The 20,323-nt window shown below is 45.3% G+C and overlaps 1 protein-coding gene across 1 annotated transcript in view; it reads right to left on the reverse strand.

Annotated features, from left to right (window-relative positions):
- cfap54 (cilia and flagella associated protein 54) overlaps window positions 1-20,323 on the reverse strand; it is a 343,797-nt gene that overhangs the window by 263,983 nt on the left and 59,491 nt on the right. The window contains exons 14-18 of the mRNA XM_033039312.1: window positions 19,771-19,872; window positions 10,845-10,971; window positions 7,928-8,018; window positions 5,105-5,205; window positions 621-839 (exon numbers count right to left, since the gene is read on the reverse strand). Of these exons, the coding sequence (XP_032895203.1) occupies window positions 621-839; window positions 5,105-5,205; window positions 7,928-8,018; window positions 10,845-10,971; window positions 19,771-19,872 (640 nt within the window). The remainder of the gene's footprint in view (window positions 1-620; window positions 840-5,104; window positions 5,206-7,927; window positions 8,019-10,844; window positions 10,972-19,770; window positions 19,873-20,323) is intronic.

The following is a 20,323-nucleotide window of genomic DNA, read 5'->3' on the forward strand; positions in this document are numbered from 1 at the left end:
GGCTTGGAAATGTCTGGAGCGGCTGGTCCCTCCCCGGAGACCGTGGCACCTGAAGTCCTCAGGCAGCGCTGGTAGGAGTTCCGACACTGGCGGTCTCGGATCCCAGGCTCAGCGGTGTTCCAAATCCAGCGCCGCCCGTGGCTGGACGCCCGCAACCACAGCTCCTTGGATGTTGGAGTCGACTAATCTTATTCTTCCAGAAGAAAGCATCTCTCTTCTGAAATTAGGGCTGACGAGATAACCTGTTCTTTCTAAGTCACAGGTCCAGAGACAAAGTTGCTTTTTTTAATTTGCACGTATCAAATTTACAACTCTACTGCTAGGATCAGCCAGTTGTGAGGGAGTAAATGTTATTCACATTATTCCCTTTATGTTCCTGTATACTGTGGATGGCTCAATTGTAATCATATATTGTCTTTCTGCTGACTGGTTCAAAAGCACCAAAAGCTTTTCCATTGTACCGTTTCAGACATGACAATAAATTAAAAATAAATTGAAACACATGTTCTTGTTCTCTTCAGCCAGATTATCTTTGATGGGAACTATTGCCCATGACCACCAATTCAATCTCACAATTGACATTACTCATGTGTAACATTGGGTTATTAAATGCAATGTACCTGCTAATGGTCTTTGAAGTCCAGCCTTCATCTTCGTAGCACTTCATGAATGCAGTAAAGTGCCTAATTCCCACTAGCTTGTGCAGCTGACTATGCCATGGCATTTCATTAATACAAAACTGATGGAATCTTTTACGTTGAAAGTAATTGTGCACATGTGGTCTGAGCTGTGTTCGGAAAATTTCTCTGGCCTTCTTTTCCAATTTTTCCTTCTGTTTCCTAAGTACAGCGTTAAAAATTCACATATAAATTAAAAATTCACACACCAAAGGAATTTACATCTAAAATTAAAATATATATACTCAGCCCCCAAACTTTTTTGAAGTATTTTATTTTCAGATATCTTGAGATAATTTTGCATGGTTTCCAAACAGTTATTTAAAAAAAGAATGCAATTCTTCATAATCGTCTCACATTCTCACATGACGGAAGCATACAATAATATTTTGAGAAACGAATGCAATTAAATATTGAAATATTTGAAGTAAGATGCAACTTTTCCATTTCCCTGGAACCAGTACTTTTATCCAATAGTGTCATTTTCATCCTGGTCATTCCACCATTCAGTCAATGGTGTAATTTAGAAAAAATGGTGATATAACCGCGTCATGTACTTTATTTATATTAGGCACACAACTGTGAGCTTCCCTTTTAACTAAAAAAACTTGAAAATAATTCAAGTGTAAAGTAATGACAGACCTTGATTCTTGATGTGTTGAAAGGAAATGCAGATGCTGGTTTATACCGAATTTAAACACAAAGTGCGAGAGTAACTCAGCGGGTCAGGCAGCATCTCTGGTGACATTTCAGGTTGGGACCGTCCCTTCCGACTGAACGTTTCAGGTCTGAAGAAGGGTCCAAACCTGAAATGTCACCCGGGGAGGCCCGGGGACCCGTTGGAGCGAGGAGGGGTTACCTGGAGCTGTGAGTATAAAACAGCGCGGGGCTTGCTTCTACAGAGGCCCGGGGAGCCGTTGGAGCGAGGAGGAGTTACCTGGAGCTGTGAGTATAAAAACAGCGCGGGGCTTGCTTTTACAGAGGCCCGGGGAGCCGTTGGAGCGAGGAGGAGTTACCTGGAGCTGTGAGTATAAAAACAGCGCGGGGCTTGCTTTTACAGAGGCCCGGGGAGCCGTTGGAGCGAGGAGGAGTTACCTGGAGCTGTGAGTTACCCAAATCTGCAACGTTCCATCTCACTTCCAGAGAAGGAATCTGGTGGAAGCCTCTGATTGGTCGAACGAACTAGAGGAAGCAGCTGATTGGCTTGTATCCCGGGTAAGGCTTTATTGTATTTGGACAAGGGGGACAATGAGGGCCAGGGCAGTTTACTGTTCTGGATGTCAGATGTGGGAGGTCATGGAGTCTGAGTGCCCTCCAGACGTCCACATCTGCACCAGGTGCGTCGAGATGGGGCTCCTAAGGGACCGTGTTAGGGGTGGCCGGCGAACTGGCAGGAGCTGGAGGCGAAGGTGATTGCCCGGCTGGGACATTGGTCCGGCCTACTTGGTGTGCTCTCTTACCGGGGCAGGCCTGTAGTTATAAACCAGCTGGTGGCCTCTCTGCTGTGGTACCGGATGGCCACTATGGTCCCGTCCTCTTATTTTATAACCATGTTACAGAGGAGATTGGTCAACTTCTTCTGGGGCGAGAGGAACCACTGGGTCTCTGCTGGGGTTCTGAGTCTCCCATTGGAGGAGGGTGGTCAGGCGCTGGTCTGTATTCGTACCCAGGTGGCGGCTCTCCGACTCAGGACCCTGCGGAGGTACATCTACTCGGACTACCCGACTAAATGGCACGTGCTGGCGACGTATTTTTTACGCCAGGGGAGCTGCCTTCAGGAGGGCTCACGGCTCCCATTAGCGGGCATGAGTCGACGCGCTAGGCGGGATAGGCGGGAGTTGCCTGGCTTTTACCGTGACCTCTTGAAGGCCAGGAATTTGGTCACCTTCAGCCAGGGCCCTACTCCTCAGGGGGAGGGGGGTGTCGTGGCTGTGATGGTGGGTGTTGAGGAGAGACGTGTGCATGGAATGATTCCGGATGAGCTTGCCCCCGTTCAGTCGGAATTGTTCATAGGGCCCAAGACCCGGGTCCCTCCCCGAGAGCCGGCCCCATGCAACATGAGCCACCTTTCCGAGATGCCCAGCGTACCGTTCTGTGACGCGGAGAGGCGCGTACTGTACAGGCTGCTCCTGCACACTCTCCACTTCCTCGCCCTCGTCTTTCGTCCAGACACACCCTGGCGGTCCGTGTTACCACCTGACAAGGGGAGCGGTCCCCAGTGGAGGTCTATCTACAAGGGAGTCCTGCCCCTTCACATCGGGGACCTGGGGTGGAGAGTATTGCACAGAGCCGTGGCCTGTAACAGGTATTTGAGCCGGTTCACGGGCTCTTCCCCTGCTTGTCATTTCTGCGGTGAGGTAGAGACCGTGTTCCATGTGTACATAGAGTGTGAGAGGTTGCAGCCACTGTTCGAATATCTGAAAGGGCTGCTCCTCAAGTTTTGGCTGCATTTTAGTCCAACACTATTAATCTATGGGCACCCGGTGCAGAGGGGGGAAGGATGGGAGGGGGGAGTGGGTCTCCCTGTCGGTCTGCTCCTGGGCCTGGCTAAGATGGCCATTCGCGGGTCCAGGCAGCGGGCAGTCGATGGCCGCACACCGGTTGCCTGCCTGCCCCTTTTCCGGGGTTACGTCCGAGCTCGTGTGTCCCTAGAAAAGGAACACGCGGTGTCCATGGGGACTGTGGAGGCCTTCTGTACACGCTGGTCACCACAGGAGGTTGAATATATTATCGATAAGAATGTTAATATTTTAATTTGATAATTTTGTTTAAGTGTTAAGAGGGAACACGTGGTGTCCATGGGGACTTTGAAGGCTTTCCATGAATACTGGTCGCCGTTGAAGGTCGAGTGTTTTGTTGATAAACGGAACACTCGACCTTCAATGGCCATTCGTGGGTCCAGTTGACGTTGACGTTATTAATTTGACGATCATTTGTTTGTAAACTGTCAGCATAGGCAGTCTTTGATTGTGTTAATACTCTATGTTTATTTTTATTTTTTGAATAAAAGTAGTTTCATAATAAAAAATAAATAAATAAAAAAAAAGGGACCGTGTTAGGAACCTGGAGCAGCAACTCGATGACCTCTGTCTGCTCAGGGTGAGCGAGGAGGTCATAGAAAGGAATTACAGGGAGGTGGTCACTCCAAGACCATGGGAGACAGAAAACTGGGTCACAGTTAGGAAGGGCAATGGGCAGAGGCAGGGACGAGTGAATACTCCAATGTCGGTACACCTTGCAAATAAGTACTCCTGTTTGAGTACGGATGGGGGTGACAGCCTGCCCGGGGGTAGCGACAGCGGACGGGCCTCCAGCACAGAGACCGGCCCTGTTACTCCTGAAGGTAGGGACAAAAAGAAGAGGGCAATAGTAATTGGGGACTCTATTGTTAGGGGGTCGGATAGGCGATTCTGTGGACGCAGTCGGGAGACCAGGATGGTGATCTGCCTCCCTGGTGCCAGGGTCTCGGATGTGTCTCAATGCATCCAAGATATCCTGAAATCAGAGGGAGAGGAGCCTGAGGTCGTGGTACATATAGGTACCAATGACATAGGTAAAAAAAGGGAAGAGGTCCTGAAGGGAGGATTTAGGGAGTTGGGAGGAGAGTTAAGGAAAAGGACCAAAAAGGTAACAATCTCAGGATTACTGCCTGTGCCACGCGACAGTGAGAGTAGGAATGGAGCGAGGTGGAGGATAAATGCGTGGCTGAAAGACTGGTGCAGAGGGCAGGGATTCAAGTTTCTGGATCATTGGGACTTCTTTTGGGGAAGGTGGAACCTGTACAGAAAGGATGGGTTGCACTTGAACCCGAGGGGGACCAATATCCTGGCGGGGAAATTCGCAAAGGCTACTGGAGAGACTTTAAACTAGAACGGTTGGGGCGAGGGACTCAAATAGAGAAAGCTAGTAGACAGAATGGGAGGCAGGAAGCAGAAAAGGGAAGCATTCGGGCACAAGAGGAGAAAGAAAAAAAAGGAAATAAACAGAAAATAAGAGGCGGGGGGTTTCTTAAATGTGCATATTTTAATGCTAGGAGCATTGTAAGAAAGGTGGATGAGCTTAGAGTCTGGATAGACACCTGGAAGTATGATGTTGTGGCGATCAGTGAAACATGGTTGCTGAAGGGCTGTGATTGGAAACTAAATATTCCAGGATTTCGTTGCTTCAGGTGTTATAGATTTGGAGGGGCAAGAGGTGGAGGTGTTGTATTACTAGTCAGGGAAGATATTACAGCAGTGCTTTGGTAGGATAGATTGGAGGGCTCATCTAGGGAGGCTATTTGGGTGGAACTGAGAAGTGGGAAAGGGGTAGCAACACTTATAGGGGTGTATTATACCAATGATGATACCGTTGAAAACCAAACAAGATTAATATTTAAAAAAGCAATGAAATAAAGAGCAAAATAGATAATGAGCAATTGTAGCTACCTTTGTGCAGTTGGATCCATCTTAAGGATTGGATTGTTGAGAAATTCATCCAGAAGATCTTTCAATTTTACTTTGTCTTTTGGTTTTTTGGTCATAGGTGTCTGAATAATGAAAACGACATATTTTGCAATGTAGTTACAAATCTCTGAATGATTTTCTAAGTTAACCATTAATTCTATAAATATTGTGAAATTAGACAGCATAATTCACCTCTGCATTCATGTTCCATTTCACTGAATCGAACATGCTTTTGTATTTGAAAACCTATATTAAAATCTTAGGTTTTTGAAATAACAGCAGCAAAAATAAGCAGCAAAATATTGTTCCGGAATTTACTGGGAATTTCCTTTGCTCAATAGATCGATGGGGAGGTGGGGGGGGATATGGCCCAGTGGTAGAGTGGTAGTTGCTGCCTTACAGTGCCAGAGGCCAAGGTTCGATCCTGACCCGTACATGTCCGATCCCGTATGGTGCTGTTCATACGCAGTTCATGCGTTCTTCCTGTGACCTTGTCGGCTTTTTACGGGTGCTCTGTATTCCTCCCACATTCCAAAGATGTACAGGTTTCTAGGTTAATTGGCTTCAGTAAAATTGCAAATTGTCCCTGGTGGGTAGGATAGAGCTAGTGTACAGGGTGCGCTGGTCGCCGCACACTCGGTGGGCCAAACGAGCAGTTTCCGAGCTGTATCTAAAGTCTAGTCTAAATCTCACATTTGCCACTCAGCTACTCATTGAGTCCACTGTAAGTTTAAGTGGATCCCTCAGTCAGAACTTATTGAACAATCTGTGAAAACAGCACATTGAAGAGCCAACTTGTCATACATCTCCAGAAATTTGGCTGACTGTTAAAGCTGCAACTATCTGAATAGAAACCCGCTGAGTTTCCCCAGCAATTTTGTGTACCTTCGATATTCCAGCATCTGCAGTTCCCTTTTGAACACTATCTGAATAGTTTCTGATTGTCTCAAACATTCAAGAACACTGAAACTAGTGAAGATTATGTGTACTTTTAAAAGTTAAAAAATCCCCAAAATTTTGAAAAGTATTTATAATCTAAAACTCAACTACAGATATCAAACACAAATAAATTAAAACAATTTGCTCAAAAAATGTAAATTATCAGTGTTTTTTTTCTATCTTGTTTGACCTGGTTTTATTGAACATCATGACATCAAGAGTCAATATTGTGGAACGTCATGGAAACTCTCTCCAAACTGTACACAAATGCACTGTCCTTGGAACTTGACATAACCAGCGACCACAGTCAAGAAGACAGAATGTGTAGGTAGATGTGTAGGTTTAAATCGAAGGCAGACACAAAATGCTGGAGTAACTCAGCAGGACAGGCAGCATCAGTGGAGAGAAGGAATGGGTGACGTTTTGGGTCGAGGCCCTTCTTCAGACTGATGTCAGGGGAGTGATAAAATGTAGGCGGAGACAGTAAGACTGGTGGGAGAACTGGGAAGGGGGAGGGGATGGAGAGAGAGAGAAAGCAAGGGCAACTTGAAGTTGGAGAAGTCAATGTTCATACCGCTGGGGTGTAAGCTATCCAAGTGAAATATGCATACAATTTGTATTTCACATTATTTTATAAACAACATTTTAAATCTTCAGTTGTCGTTTTATGATTTAAAACGACAACTGAGCCGTGAGCCAGGGTTCCAAATTACTAGATAGTATTCTACCATTTCCACCAGAGTGCTAATGTCATGTGCTTTTCCATAAAATTGAACCCAAAGAGGTAAAAGGGAAGCAAATCCATAAAAAACACTTGTGATAGATGTTGATTTTCGGATGGAGGAGAGGCATATAAAGTAATTGTCCAGGATTGCCAATAGTCCTGATTTACATTACACCATCAACTTGGGGGTACAGGGCATGATTTGGTGATGATTTGAAGCATGCAAGGGCAATAAAAGAAATAAAGATTGTGACAGATTTGACGAGGATATCATCTAAAGAGTCTGATCAGCCTGAAGAAGGGTCCCAACCCAAAACATCACTATCCATGTTCTGCGGAGATGCTACCTGACCCGCTGAGTTACTCCAGTACTGTGTCTTTTCCTATATAAATTCCTTCTGGCCCACCTAGTGATACAAGATCTATTCACATTTCTGAAGGCTAAGGTTATTGATTAACTAGAATAGCTCAGAGGACCATTTGATAGACAAGAGAAACCTGGCTCTCCTCAACGCAGATTTTTGATGAGAGTTGGAACAATTTCTTAAGTTATGAAAGATTAAGAAACCTTAAATGAAGGATAATTGTTTCCAAAGGCTGACAGGTCAATGACAATGACCAAAAATGGAATGCATAGTTAGAATTTTGAGCACATTATTCAATAGACTGGTGGGAACAGATTCAACGGTAGATTTATAAAACAGACTGGATAATTATTTAAGGGAGAGAAAATTGCAAAAAAATTGGGGGGAAAATGATAGCTTTTTGAAAGAAAATTGCAGACAGTGGGTTGCACAACCACATTCTACACAGTACAATTATATGGTTTCTCACAACTTTAACATATGGTTAACTTTTACTACTATCTCTATCTTGATGTCTTGCTTCCAGGATTCCAAAGCATTTTTTTCCAGCCCAATTGCCTTGTCCAAGTATGGTTTCCCTCATATTTGATTTCTGATGCACAGACGTTTAGTGACCCAATGGTTTCCCCAAATTATTCTCTGCATAATCATAGTTGATTTCAGCTGACATAAAATATTTACATGTCTCTTGCAAATGTGTCATTAGGAAAATATCCATACCAGATAACGTGTAAATGCACCTGGAAAAAATCTCCCAATACTCCAGCTTTAACTTACATTGTGATACTCCACCACAACTGCTGTGTTCCTCATGGATTTCTTTGATTTGCTCTCTGTTGCTTTGAGGCCAAGAAGAGATCTGTTACGCCTGTTTGGTTTAAATAAATTTAAATTAAATTGAATTTTAAGTGTCAAAGCTGATAATTGATGGACACCCTAATACCATTAATCTTGTTCTGAGGTCAGGGCTCCAAACATGGAGAAATCATGGTCCGATACCACTTAATTCCTCAGAAAATATTTTTTTAGTGCAAATTATGAAGTAGTTCCTTAAATATTTGCTGCTGCTTATCTCCCATCTCACTTCTATTTAATGTCCTAATTCACATTGACTATCTTCATTTTATAAAGATTTTAATTTCTACTATTGCACTATAGTTTTCTTCTATTAATCTGATTGCAAAATTCAAACAAATGTTCATTAATTAGTTTATTTGCAAACAGATCCGATTTATTCCATCTAATTATACACAATGAAGTATATAATTTTTTTCTCATTGAGTCCACAACACGAGTTCCACAACAGGTCCTTCTGCAGTTGTACAGAGCCCTAGTGAGACCACATCTAGAGTATCGTGTGCAGTTTTGGTCCCCTAATTTGAGGAAGAATATTCTTGCTATTGAGGGAATGCAGCGCAGGCTTACAAGGTTAATTCCTGGGATGGCGGGACTGTCATAAGCTGAGGGAATGGAGCAGCTGGGCTTGTACACTCTGGAGTTTAAAGGATGAGAGGGTATCTCATTGAAACATATAAGATTGTTAAGGGCTTGGACACGCTAGAGGCAGGAAACATATTCCCGATGTTGGGGGAGACCAGAACCAGGGGCCACTTTTGATGAAAGGTCAATGATCTGAATCATTGATTCTGCTCCAACTTCCTGGCCTTGCATATCTCTGCAGATCTGTCCTGGATCCAGCACGTTGATGCAATCATAAAGAAAGCCCATCAATGCCTCTACTTCCTTAGAAGATTGAAGCGATTTGGTATGTCAACGAATACTCTTTAACTTCTACTGGTGTAGAGTAGAGAATATATTGACTGGGTGTATCATGGCCAGATTCGGCAACTCGAATGACCGTAGATGAAGAAGAAAGTGCAAAAAGAGTTGAACACCGCCCAGTCTACCATGGGTCCTGACTTCCCCACCATTGAAAGAATCTATAGGAGTTGCCACCTCAAAAACACAGCCAGTATCATCAGAGACCCACATCACCCTGGCCACACACTCATATAGGGCGGCGCAACCGACGTTGCAGCGGCCTCTGCAGTCCATCTGTCTTTTTTTTTTTGTGCCGTTGAATATATAGTTTGTTGTGGTTTTTATATTGTTTTTAGCTGTGTAAATGTGGGGGGTGGGGGAAACATTTAATATCTTCCCTATATGGGGGACCCGACTTTTTCCCTGTCGAGTCACCGTTGTCGTTGGGGCCGAGCACTGTGGAGCAGCCTCCAACCGGAACGACCTGAGGGCTCCAGTCACGGAGCCTGCGGACTTAACATCGTGGAGCTGGCCGGCCTCGGAGTACGGGGAGCTGTGGTGGCGCGCGGCTGCGACCCGACTCTGGAGCTTCAGAGCTCCAGCCGCAGGCCCGGTGGACGTTGACATCGGCAGCTCGCGGGTCCTTGATGGGAGACTGCTTTTCGGAGCTCTAGGCGGCAACTTCTCCCACCCGAATCACGGGGTTAAAAATGACCCGGAGCGGGGCCTTACATCTTTACAGCTTTAACGGCTGCGAGACGTGCCATCGCCCGCCGGGGGCTCCAACATTAAGACCCGGAGCGGGGCCTGGCATCGCCCGGCCTTAATGGCCACGGGACTTGCGATCGCCCGCCGGGGGCTTTAACAGCGGTAGAAGAATGGAACACAGGGGAGAGACAAGACTTTGCCTTCCATCACAGTGAGGAGGAGATTCACTGTGATGGATGTTTGTGTAAATTGTGTTGGTTGTGTGTCTTGGAGGGCGCCGGAGGAGGGAGATGGCAGCTCTGATGGCAGTCTGTTCGTTTTTTCATCCTTTTTCTTATTTTTAGCATTTGTTTAAAGTTTGTTTTAATGTTCTTTTGTTTGTTTTATGTGGGGGAGGGAGGGGGTGGGGGAAACTTTTTTTCAGGTCCTTACCTTCCCGGAGGTGTTACCATCAAGGGCTCACAGTCTCGGGAGCTCCAATGTCGCAAAAGGTTCGTCCAGCCCCGATGCGAGGTTTGATCGCCCGGCGCGGAAGAGCTGATAACCCCCCGATGCGGGAGCTGAACGCTTCGACGCGTAGGGCCCGTACGCCGCCGGCAACGGGACTCAAGACCGTCCCGTCAACGGGGGGCTTGAGGCCCCCGACCAAGGAAGAGCAACAAGGGAAGGACTTGGAACTTTATTTTTGCCTTCCATCACATGAGGAATGTGTAGGAGTCACTGTGATGGATGTTTATGTTAAAATGTGGTTTTTTGAGTCTTGCTTTTTAAATTGGTGACTGAGCTGGCCAGTGAATTTCACTACACCAATTGGTGCATGTGGCAATAAATGAACTTATGAACTTGGTCTTTTTCTTGTTGTATGACTGCAGAAACCAAATTTTGTTTGAACTTCATTTGAGGTTCAAATGACAATAGATAATTGTATTGTATTATTGTATTGTATTGTATTGTATTGTATTTCACTTCTGCCATCGGGTAGAAGATATAGGAGCATGAAAACTGTAATGGGGACATTGTTTTTCTCTTTGCACTATTATTGTTTGTTATTACGGTGTTTACAGAGTACTCTATTATGCGGCACCAAGTAAGAATTTCATAGTTTCATTTCAGGACATGTGACAATCTTGACTCATGTATCATTCTCCATGGATGCTGCCTGACCTATTGAATATCGCCTACATTTTCTGTTTTTAGTGTTTGTCCTGAATGATAATGTACTTACCTTTTTAAAAACGCTACAACTTCACTTGCCCATCTGGAAACTGGTTTAAAATTCTCTTCTCGTACCAATCTTTGCATTAGAAGAACAAAGAACTCCAGGAATCGATGTTGACCTTTCATACTCATTACTGTAACAATAGCATAATATAGATTTTTTTAAATGAGAACATTTCAGTAGGCTGTATTTCTCACACAAATATTTTGTTAATTCAGCAGATGCGGCCTAGTTATAGAAAACATGCAGCAAATTAAAATTGTCGTCGCGTTGAGGCGCACGGGCATCGTCTGGCCGCACGGGGCCGGTCCCACTGGGAAGCACAGAGTGGTATGTAGTTGTGTAGGACATCGCACGGGGCTCCGAAATTTTTGTAGAAAACAAAATCTTCGCGCGCCAACGGCCTGTCGCGTAACTGACGGCCAAAGTGGGATAGGCCCACGACCCCAGCATGACGCAACGCCTCACCTCCAACAGCAGGAGAAGCAGGCAAACGATCGCCGAGCTCAGCCTGGGGCTCACAACCGTTGCGGTCCGGATCCGCCCCCACTTCTACTCCCAGAGCGGGGCCAAGAAAATTGAAGATAGACACAAACTGCTGGGGTAACTCAGCGGGACCGGCAGCATCTCTGGAGAGAAAAAATGGATGATGTTTCGGGTCAAGACCCTTCAGACTGAAGAAGAGTCTCGACACGAAACGTCACCCATTCCTTCTCTCCGGAGATGCTGCCGGTCCCGCTGATTTACTCCAGCATTTTGTGTCCATCTTAAAATGACATCACGCGCTCCAGACGGCTGTAGCGTGCCAAGGACACGTAAGTGGGACAGGGGCTTTAGGTTCCAGTGTCGTTTCCAGTGTTGTCTGTTATCTTTTCACATGGCACTACAGTTTTCTCGCATATCTACAAAAACCTGTTGATTGCCACTTTAATTGTCTGCTGTGAATAGCCCCAAGTGCATAGAAGAGTTGTAGAATTTGGGGGAGGGGTGTTGGTTAATGGAGGTGTGTGGAAATAAAATGCACCAGGCTAGGATGCTTGCTGGTTGATGAGGGCCCAAGGGATCTGTTTATGTGCTGAGTGGCTCTACTCCAGAGGTGACCATGAGACTTGGGACCCCCAAAAGAAGGGTTCTAACATTTGGAACTATTTTATGTCTTAAAACCATTGAATCATTGTAAAATGTGTTGTTTTATAAATTGGAGCAGTAGTTGAAGCCACTGAGGTAGAAAGTACAGGAGGAAGAAAATTTTATAGATTGGAGTGGCAGTAGATGGTCACACCACAGGTTCAGTCAAACAGTCAATGGGTGTCTGTGGGGACGGGAAGGTCGGCAGTGCAGGCATCCCCTGTGGGAATTCCCCATTAAACACCTGCACTACCACACACGGGTGAAGCTGATGGCCTTTCAGAGGAAAGCAGTAGAAGCGAGATCAGCGGCACCATGATTGGCCCTGCGGTACAGCAACAAAGGACAACGTCTAGATGAGCAGTAATGAGAACGGGGACAGACAGACATTTCTGTAGCCTCAGGTGAGCCTCGATGGTGTGTTGCATCCCAGGTGCAGGGTCAAGGATGTTATTAAGCGAGTATAGAATATGTTGAAAGAGGAGAGGAAGCTTCCAGATGTTGTAGTCCAAAGTGGTACTCACGGCATATGTAAAAAGAGAAAGGAATTTAGAGTTTGGTAGTAAGTTGAAAAGCAGGACCTCTTGGGTTGTAATTTCAGGATTACTTACTCTGCCATGTGTTAGAGCGTACAGAAATATGGCAGATGAATGTACACCACCTCCTTCTCAATCTCAAAATGCCCCAGCATATTTTTATTTTCCACACTGACCTTGCTGTCTTCCAAGTCCATCTTGGTGAATGCAGATGCAAGGTACATAGAAACATAGAAAATAGGTGCAGGAGGAGGCCATTCAGCCCTTCGAGCCAGCACCACCATTCATTGTGATCATGGCTGATCGTCCGCAATCAATAACCCGTGCCTGCCTTCTCCCCATATCCCTTGACTCCACTAGCCCCATAAATTCACAACTCTCTGGGTGAAATTTTTTTTTCTCACCTCAGTCTTAAATGACTTCCCCTTTATTCTAAGACTGTGATCTCATCTGCCTGTACACATTTAGTACCTCATCTACATCCTCTAACTCCAACCATAGATTTCTCCCTTTGTCTTTGAGAGGTCCAACCTTCTCCCTCTTATTTTTAACGTACGTATAAAAAGCCTTGGCTATACCCTTAATCTGGCTCGCCAAATACATTTCTTGGCCATTTCTGGCCCTTCCACATGCTTGAGTTCATTCCTACTCGCTTTATATTCCTCATAAGCCCTCTCTGACGCCACTTTCTTAAACCTGGCATGCACTTCTTTTTTCTTCCTGACCAAGTTTACAACCTCCTTGGTCATCCATAGTTTCCTTACCTTGCCGTCCTTATCCCTCCTCCTCACTGGAATATGCTGATCAGCTGGCCTTTAAACGACTCCCACATATCCTCCATGGACTTACCCAACAACAACTACTCCCAATGTACCCTCCATAGCTTCTGGATGTGGATTGTGTACAGGCAGATGAGATCAGTTTATCTTGGCATTAGGTTCACCATAAACATTATGGGAAAAGGGCCTGTTCCTATGGTGTACTGTTCTATGTTCTACATTTGCACTTTGGATGTCAAATTCTTGGAGGATATATAATCGATTTGACAGGGAGTTTAGGAGTGTCAGATACAGAGGAAGCTTGGGCTACAAATCCATAGATTGCTTATAGTGATGACAAAGGTAGAAATGGTAGTAAAGGCAGTATTTGGTATGTATGCTTTCACAGTCGAGGCTTTCAATATAAGAGTAGGAATGTTATTTTGCCCCTTTACAAATCTTTGTTTACACCACACCTGGTTAGTGTACGGTTCTGGTCACTACATGATAGGAAAGGTATGGTAGCAGTAGAGAGATTGCAGAAGAGATTCACCATGATGGTATCTGGAATGGAGGCCTGTAGTCATTCAGAGAAATTGGACATGCTGGGTTTATTCTCATTGGAACATAAGAAGCTAAGGAGTGCCTTATACAGATTTCTAAAAATATGAGGGTAAATAGATCCAGAGGGCACAGGTTTAAGGCGAGAGATGAAAAATGTAAAGGAGATCTGAGGAGTAGGTTTTTCACACAAGGCTGGTGATTATCTGGCAGGAGTTGCTTGAGGAGGTGATAACGGCAGATATAATTTCAATGTTTAAAAGGCATTTGGAGAGGAACTGAGAAAGGACAAGCGTACAGGAATATGGGGATATTTGGAGAAATTGGATCAGCGATGATATGTATCATGGTTCTTCGGGTAGGTTTATAGGGCCTGTTTTTGAGCTGCCAGAGGAGGTAGGTGAGGCGAGTATTACAACATTTAAAAGACATTGGACAGGTACGTGGCAGGTGGGACACATGTAGATGTGGCATCTTCTAAGTATAAAGAATGTAAAAAGCATCTTAAGAAAGAAATTAGAAAAGCTAAAAGAGTATAAAGAATGTAAAAGAAATCTTAAGAAAGAAATTAGAAAAGCTAAAAGAAGATATGAGGTTGCTTTGGCAAGTAAGGTGAAAGTAAATCCAAAGGGTTTCTACAGCTATATTAATAGCAAAAGGATAACGAGGGATAACATTGGTCCATTAGAGAGTCAGAGTGGGCAGCTATCTGCAGAGCCAAAAGAGATGTGGGAGATATTGAACAATTTCTTTTCTTCGGTATTCATCAAGGAGAAGGATATTGAATTATGTGAGGTAAGGGAAACAAGTAGAGTAGCTATGGAAACTATGAGATATGAAGAAGAGGAAGTACTGACACTTTTGAGAAATATAAAAGTGGATAAATCTCCAGGGCAGGATATTCCCAAGGACATTGAGGGAAGTTAGTGTAGAAATAGCAGGGGCTATGACAGAAATATTTCAAATGTCATTAGAAACGGGAATAGTGCCGGAGGATTGGCGTACTGCGCATGTTGTTCCATTGTTTAAAAAGGGGTCTAAGAGTAAACCTAGCAATTATAGACCTGTTAGTTTGACGTCAGTGGTGGGCAAATTAATGGAAAGGATACTTAGAGATAATATATATAAGCATCTGTATAAACAGGGTCTGATTAGGAACAGTCAACATGGATTTGTGCCTGGAAGGTCATGTTTGACTAATCTTCTTGAATTTTTTGAAGAGGTTACTCGGGAAATTGATGAGGGTAAAGCAGTGGATGTTGTATATATGGACTTCAGTAAGGCCTTTGACAAGGTTCCTCACGGAAGGTTGCTTAAGAAGGTTCAATTGTTGGGTATTAATGGTGGAGTAACAAGATGGATTCAACAGTGGCTGAATGGGAGATGCCAGAGAGTAATGGTGGATGGTTGTTTGTCAGGTTGAAGGCCAGTGACTAGTGGGGTGCCACAGGGATCTGTGTTGGGTCCACTGTTGTTTGTCATGTACATCAATGGTCTGGATGATGGTGTGGTAAATTGGATTAGTAAGTATGCAGATGATACTAAGATAGGTGGGGTTGTGGATAATGAAGTAGATTTTCAAAGTCTACAGAGAGATTTATGCCAGTTGGAAGAGTGGGCTGAAAGATGGCAGATGGAGTTTAATGCTGATAAGTGTGAGGTGCTACATTTTGGCAGGACAAATCAAAATAGGACGTACATGGTAAATGGTAGGGAATTGAAGAATGCAGGTGAACAGAGGGATCTGGGAATAACTGTGCACAGTTCCCAGAAAGTGGAATCTCATGTAGATAGGGTGGTAAAGAAAGCTTTTGGTGTGCTGGCCTTTATAAATCAGAGCATTGAGTATAGAAGTTGGGATGTAATGTTAAAATTGTACAAGGCATTGGTGAGGCCAATTCTGGGGTATGGTGTACAATTTTGGTCGCCTAATTATAGGAAGGATGTCAACAAAATAGAAAGAGTACAGAGGAGATTTACTAAAATGTTGTCTGGGTTTCAGCAACTAAGTTACAGAGAAAGGTTGAACAAGTTAGGGCTTTATTCTTTGGAGCGCAGAAGGTTAAGGGGGGACTTGATAGAGGTCTTTGAAATGATGAGAGGGATAGACAGAGTTGACGTGGATAAGCTTTTCCCACTGAGAGCAGGGAAGATTCAAACAAGGGGACATGACTTGAGAATGAAGGGACAGAAGTTTAGGGGTAACATGAGGGGGAACTTCTTTACTCAGAGAGTGGTGGCTGTGTGGAATGAGCTTCCAGTGAAGGTGGTGGAGGCATGTTCGTTTTTATCATTTAAAAATAAATTGGATAGTTAAATGGACGGGAAAGGAATGGAGGGTTATGGTCTGTGCGCAGGTATATGGGACTAGGGGAGAATACGTGTTCGGCACGGACTAGAAGGGTCGAGATGGCCTGTTTTCCATGCTGTAATTGTTATATGGTTATATATCTTGGTTGGCATGGGCAAGTTGGGCTGTTTCCGTGCTGTATGACTTTATGACTGTATTAATGTTTATAACAAACAGCACAGATCTCTACAATAGCCCACTTGTCATAAGCTTTCCAATCATGAAAACAAACTTTAACTATTACCCTCTGATGAACAAGCTTTGACCTGAAACATGAAGTTTGTTTCCCTCTCCATAGATGCTGCCTGACCTGCAGAGTATATCCAGCATTTTCTGTTTTCATAAAATATGGAACAGTGGAGCACAGAAGCAGGCAACTCAGCCTATGATGCTGATCACAATGGCAATTGAAAGTCATCCCATCTGCCTGCACACGAACAATATCCTACCATTCAATGTTTAACAAGGAACCGCAGATGCTGGAAAATCGAAGGTAGACAAAAATGCTGGAGAAACTCAGCGGGTGAGGCAGGATCTATGGAGTGAAGGGAATAGGCAATTTTTCATAGAAACATAGAAAATAGGTGCAGGAGTAGGCCATTCGGCCCTTTGAGCCTGCACCGCCAATCAATATGATCATGGCTGATCATCCAACTCAGTATCCTGTACCTGCTTTCTCTCCATACCCCCTGATCCCTTTAGCCGCAAGGGCCACATCTAACTCCCTCTTAAATATAGCCAATGAACAGGCCTCAACTACATTCTGTGGCAGAGAATTCCAGAGATTTACCACTCTCTGTGTAAAAAATGTTTTTCTCATCTCAGTCCTAAAAGATTTCCCCTTTATCCTTAAACTTTGACCCCTTGTTCTGGACTTCCCCAACATCGGGAACAATCTTCCTGCATCTAGCCTGTCCAACCTCTTAAGAATTTTGTAAGTTTCTATAAGATCCCCCCTCAATCTTCTAAATTCTAGCGAGTACAAGCCGAGTCTATCCAGTCTTTCTTCATATGAAAGTCCTGACATCCCAGGAATCAGTCTGGTGAACCTTCTCTGTACTCTCTCTATGGCAAGAATGTCCTTCCTCAGATTAGGAGACCAAAACCGTACGCAATACTCCAGGTGTGGTCTCACCAAGACCCTGTACAACTGCAGTAGAACCTCCGTCTGAAGAAGGATTTTGACCCGAAACGTCGCCTATTTCCTTCGCTCCATAGATGCTGCCTCACCTGCTGTTTCTCCATAGATGCTGCCTCACCCGCTGTTTCTCCATAGATGCTGCCTCACCCGCTGTTTCTCCAGCATTTTTGTTTCCCACCATTCAATCCCTGCCTAAATACCTCTTAAACATTGCTATCAATTCTTTCCGCCATTCTCCCTGGTAGTGTGATTTTGTGTCAGAATTCCAGAATTTGAGTTTTTGTTTTAATTTTCATGGTGCAGATGAAGGCCACTTGAGTGATCAGGTCCATGCTGGCTCATAGCAGGGCCATCCCATTATTCCACTCCTTCCTCCTCATTTACCTGTGCCCCTTGCAACCTGTTTTCTCTTATATACCTCAGCTTCCCTTTGATTCTTTATGCCATTTAATACCGTAACTTATAGTGATCACCTGCATGTCTTTGGGATTGGGATGGAAACTGGCGCATCCAGAGGAAACTCATGTGCCTGAGGGAGAATGTGCCTGAGGGAGAATGTGCCACGCCACATAGACAGAACCAGAGACGCCTGGATGAAACACAGGTCCCTGGAGCAGTGCGGCAGCAGCGCAGACTGCTACCTTGCTACCCTTCCTGTCTCGAAAAATCTTTAACCATTTGACATGCCACAAACATCGATGATATCATCCCTCAGGATCTTACTTCACCACTCCTTTTAATCCAATCCTCTAATCATTGGTACCTCTGTATCATTTCAACAGTTAAAATGTTTTTTTTCCATACTAAACTTAAATCTGTGCAAGGTCTTCTTGGTACATGGCCATTTCACAATTTTAGATCTTTAATCTTATAATACACTAGACCAAGTGCAGACCCGTTGGGTCTGTTCCCCCAACGTGCGGTTGTGGGGGGGGGGAAGGCGGCATGCAGCGTCACACACTAACTACACCCCCCCCCCTCCCGCACTCACGCTAATGGAGGGGAGGAGGGGGGAGAGAGAGGGGGGGAGGAGGGGAGAGAGAGGGGGGGAGGAGAGAGGGGGGGGAGGAGAGAGGGGGGGGGGTTAGAGGGGGGGAGAGGGGGGGGAGAGAGAGGGGGAGAGAGAGGGAGTGCTGAGAGGGGGGTGAGATGAGGGGCGGGGGAGAGGTGGGGTGCAGGGAGGGGGTAGGGGTGTGTGGAGGGGATGGGGGTTTAGGGGAGGGACGGTGGAGGAGGGGATGGAGGGGAGGAGAAAAACAGGGGAGAGAGAGAGAGAGGGGGGGAAGGGGGAAGAGGAGAGGGGAGGGGGGAGAGGAGAGGGGGGAGGAGAGGGGGGAGGGGAGGGGAGGGGGGGAGGAGAGGGGGGGAGGAGAGGGGGGAGGAGAGGGGGGAGGAGAGGGGGGGAGGAGAGGGGGGGGAGGAGAGGGGGGGGAGGAGGGGGGGGGAGGAGAGGGGAGAGGGGGGGAGGAGAGGGGGGGGGAGGAGAGGGGGGAGGAGAGGAGAGGAAGGGGAGAGGAGAGGAGAGGGAGGGGAGAGGAGAGGAGAGGGAGAGGAGATGGAGGGGAGAGGAGATGGAGGGGAGAGGAGATGGAGGGGAGAGAAGAGGGAGGGGGGGAAGAGGAGAGGGAGGGGGAGAGGAGAGAGGGGGGAGAGGAGAGAGAGGGGAGAGGAGAGGGGGGGAGAGGAGAGGGGGGAGAGGAGAGGAGGAGAGGGGGGCAGAGGAGAGGGAGGGGGGGGGGAGAGGAGAGGGAGGGGGGTGGGGGGGTGGGGGAAGAAGAGAGGGAGGGGGGTGGGGGGGGAAGAGGAGAGGGAGGGGGGGAGAGAGAGTGCCTTGTTACTTCAACCCAAACCCAAACAACCTATTGCAGGCAGTGCTTTTTTACCTCTAACCATATTTTCATTTTCAAGGGTACTCACAGTGCTGTAGACATTTGTCAGTGTCATTCAAAGCTCTGATTGAGGCACACCACTTGCAGAGACTGATTGAGGCATACCACTTTTAGAGACTGATTGAGGCACACCACTTCCTGGTTTTATAGTCCCTCCCCCTCCGTCCAGCGGGGGCAGCAGAGAGAATGGTGAATGTTGTAAAAACATTAATATCTCTGTCAATTTTCATCGACGGGAAAAATCCTCGGCACACATGCGGCGGAGGGGGGCTCTGAGCGAGGTGGCCAAAAATGACGGCCATAGGTCGCGGCGTACTCTCGGAAACCGCAGCACAGAAAGCCAAAACCGGTCAAGAACAGAGTTTTAGTAATATAGATATATATTGTATTCTCACTACTTTTCCCTTTATGTCCCATATTTCGACTGGTGCTAACAAATGATATTGATTGTACTCTGATCTCAAAAAGTTCCCAGGGTCTGAATCCGAGTAAATAGTATAAACCTTTACTGAGACATATTTTCAAAAACATTTAAAATATTTGACATGCTACAAGTTCAAATATTCTACCTTTGTGATGAGCGGTATTTATTGGCCCAAATAAAATGGTCATATAAAGTGCAGTGGAGCGTTCACTTTCTGTCAATTCTTCTGTTTTCACTGGAAAGGTAACTAGGCATAGAAACATAAAAGGGACGTAATTTCTACAGTGAATTACTGTAATCACAACTGCAAAGTATAGTTAAAAGAAATGGTATATTGATTTTTATACCATTTTATCATAATCTTAGAATGTCCAAAATGAAGACATCACAGCCAATGAAGGATCCCACAGCAGCATAGCATCAGCTCAATGTTGCAATACTTGCTACAGAGGTTAAAACATTGGCCAGCATAACCAGCATAACAATGGTGCTGCGAAACTTTGCTCTTATGCCAGTAAGGATATAAGCAGATGTAGCTTAACATATCGTCCGAAAGATATGTTATCTCAGTGCATATCTCTTAAAGCACTGCACTGAAATGTCAACCTGTGTTTTATACTCAAATCTCCAGTTCATTAGTTCTAGAAGCAGAATTTGGCCATTCTTCCCATCAAATCTACTCTGCCAATCAATAATAA

This window comes from Amblyraja radiata, chromosome 21 (assembly GCF_010909765.2).
Source record: "Amblyraja radiata isolate CabotCenter1 chromosome 21, sAmbRad1.1.pri, whole genome shotgun sequence".
NCBI lineage: Eukaryota > Metazoa > Chordata > Chondrichthyes > Rajiformes > Rajidae > Amblyraja > Amblyraja radiata.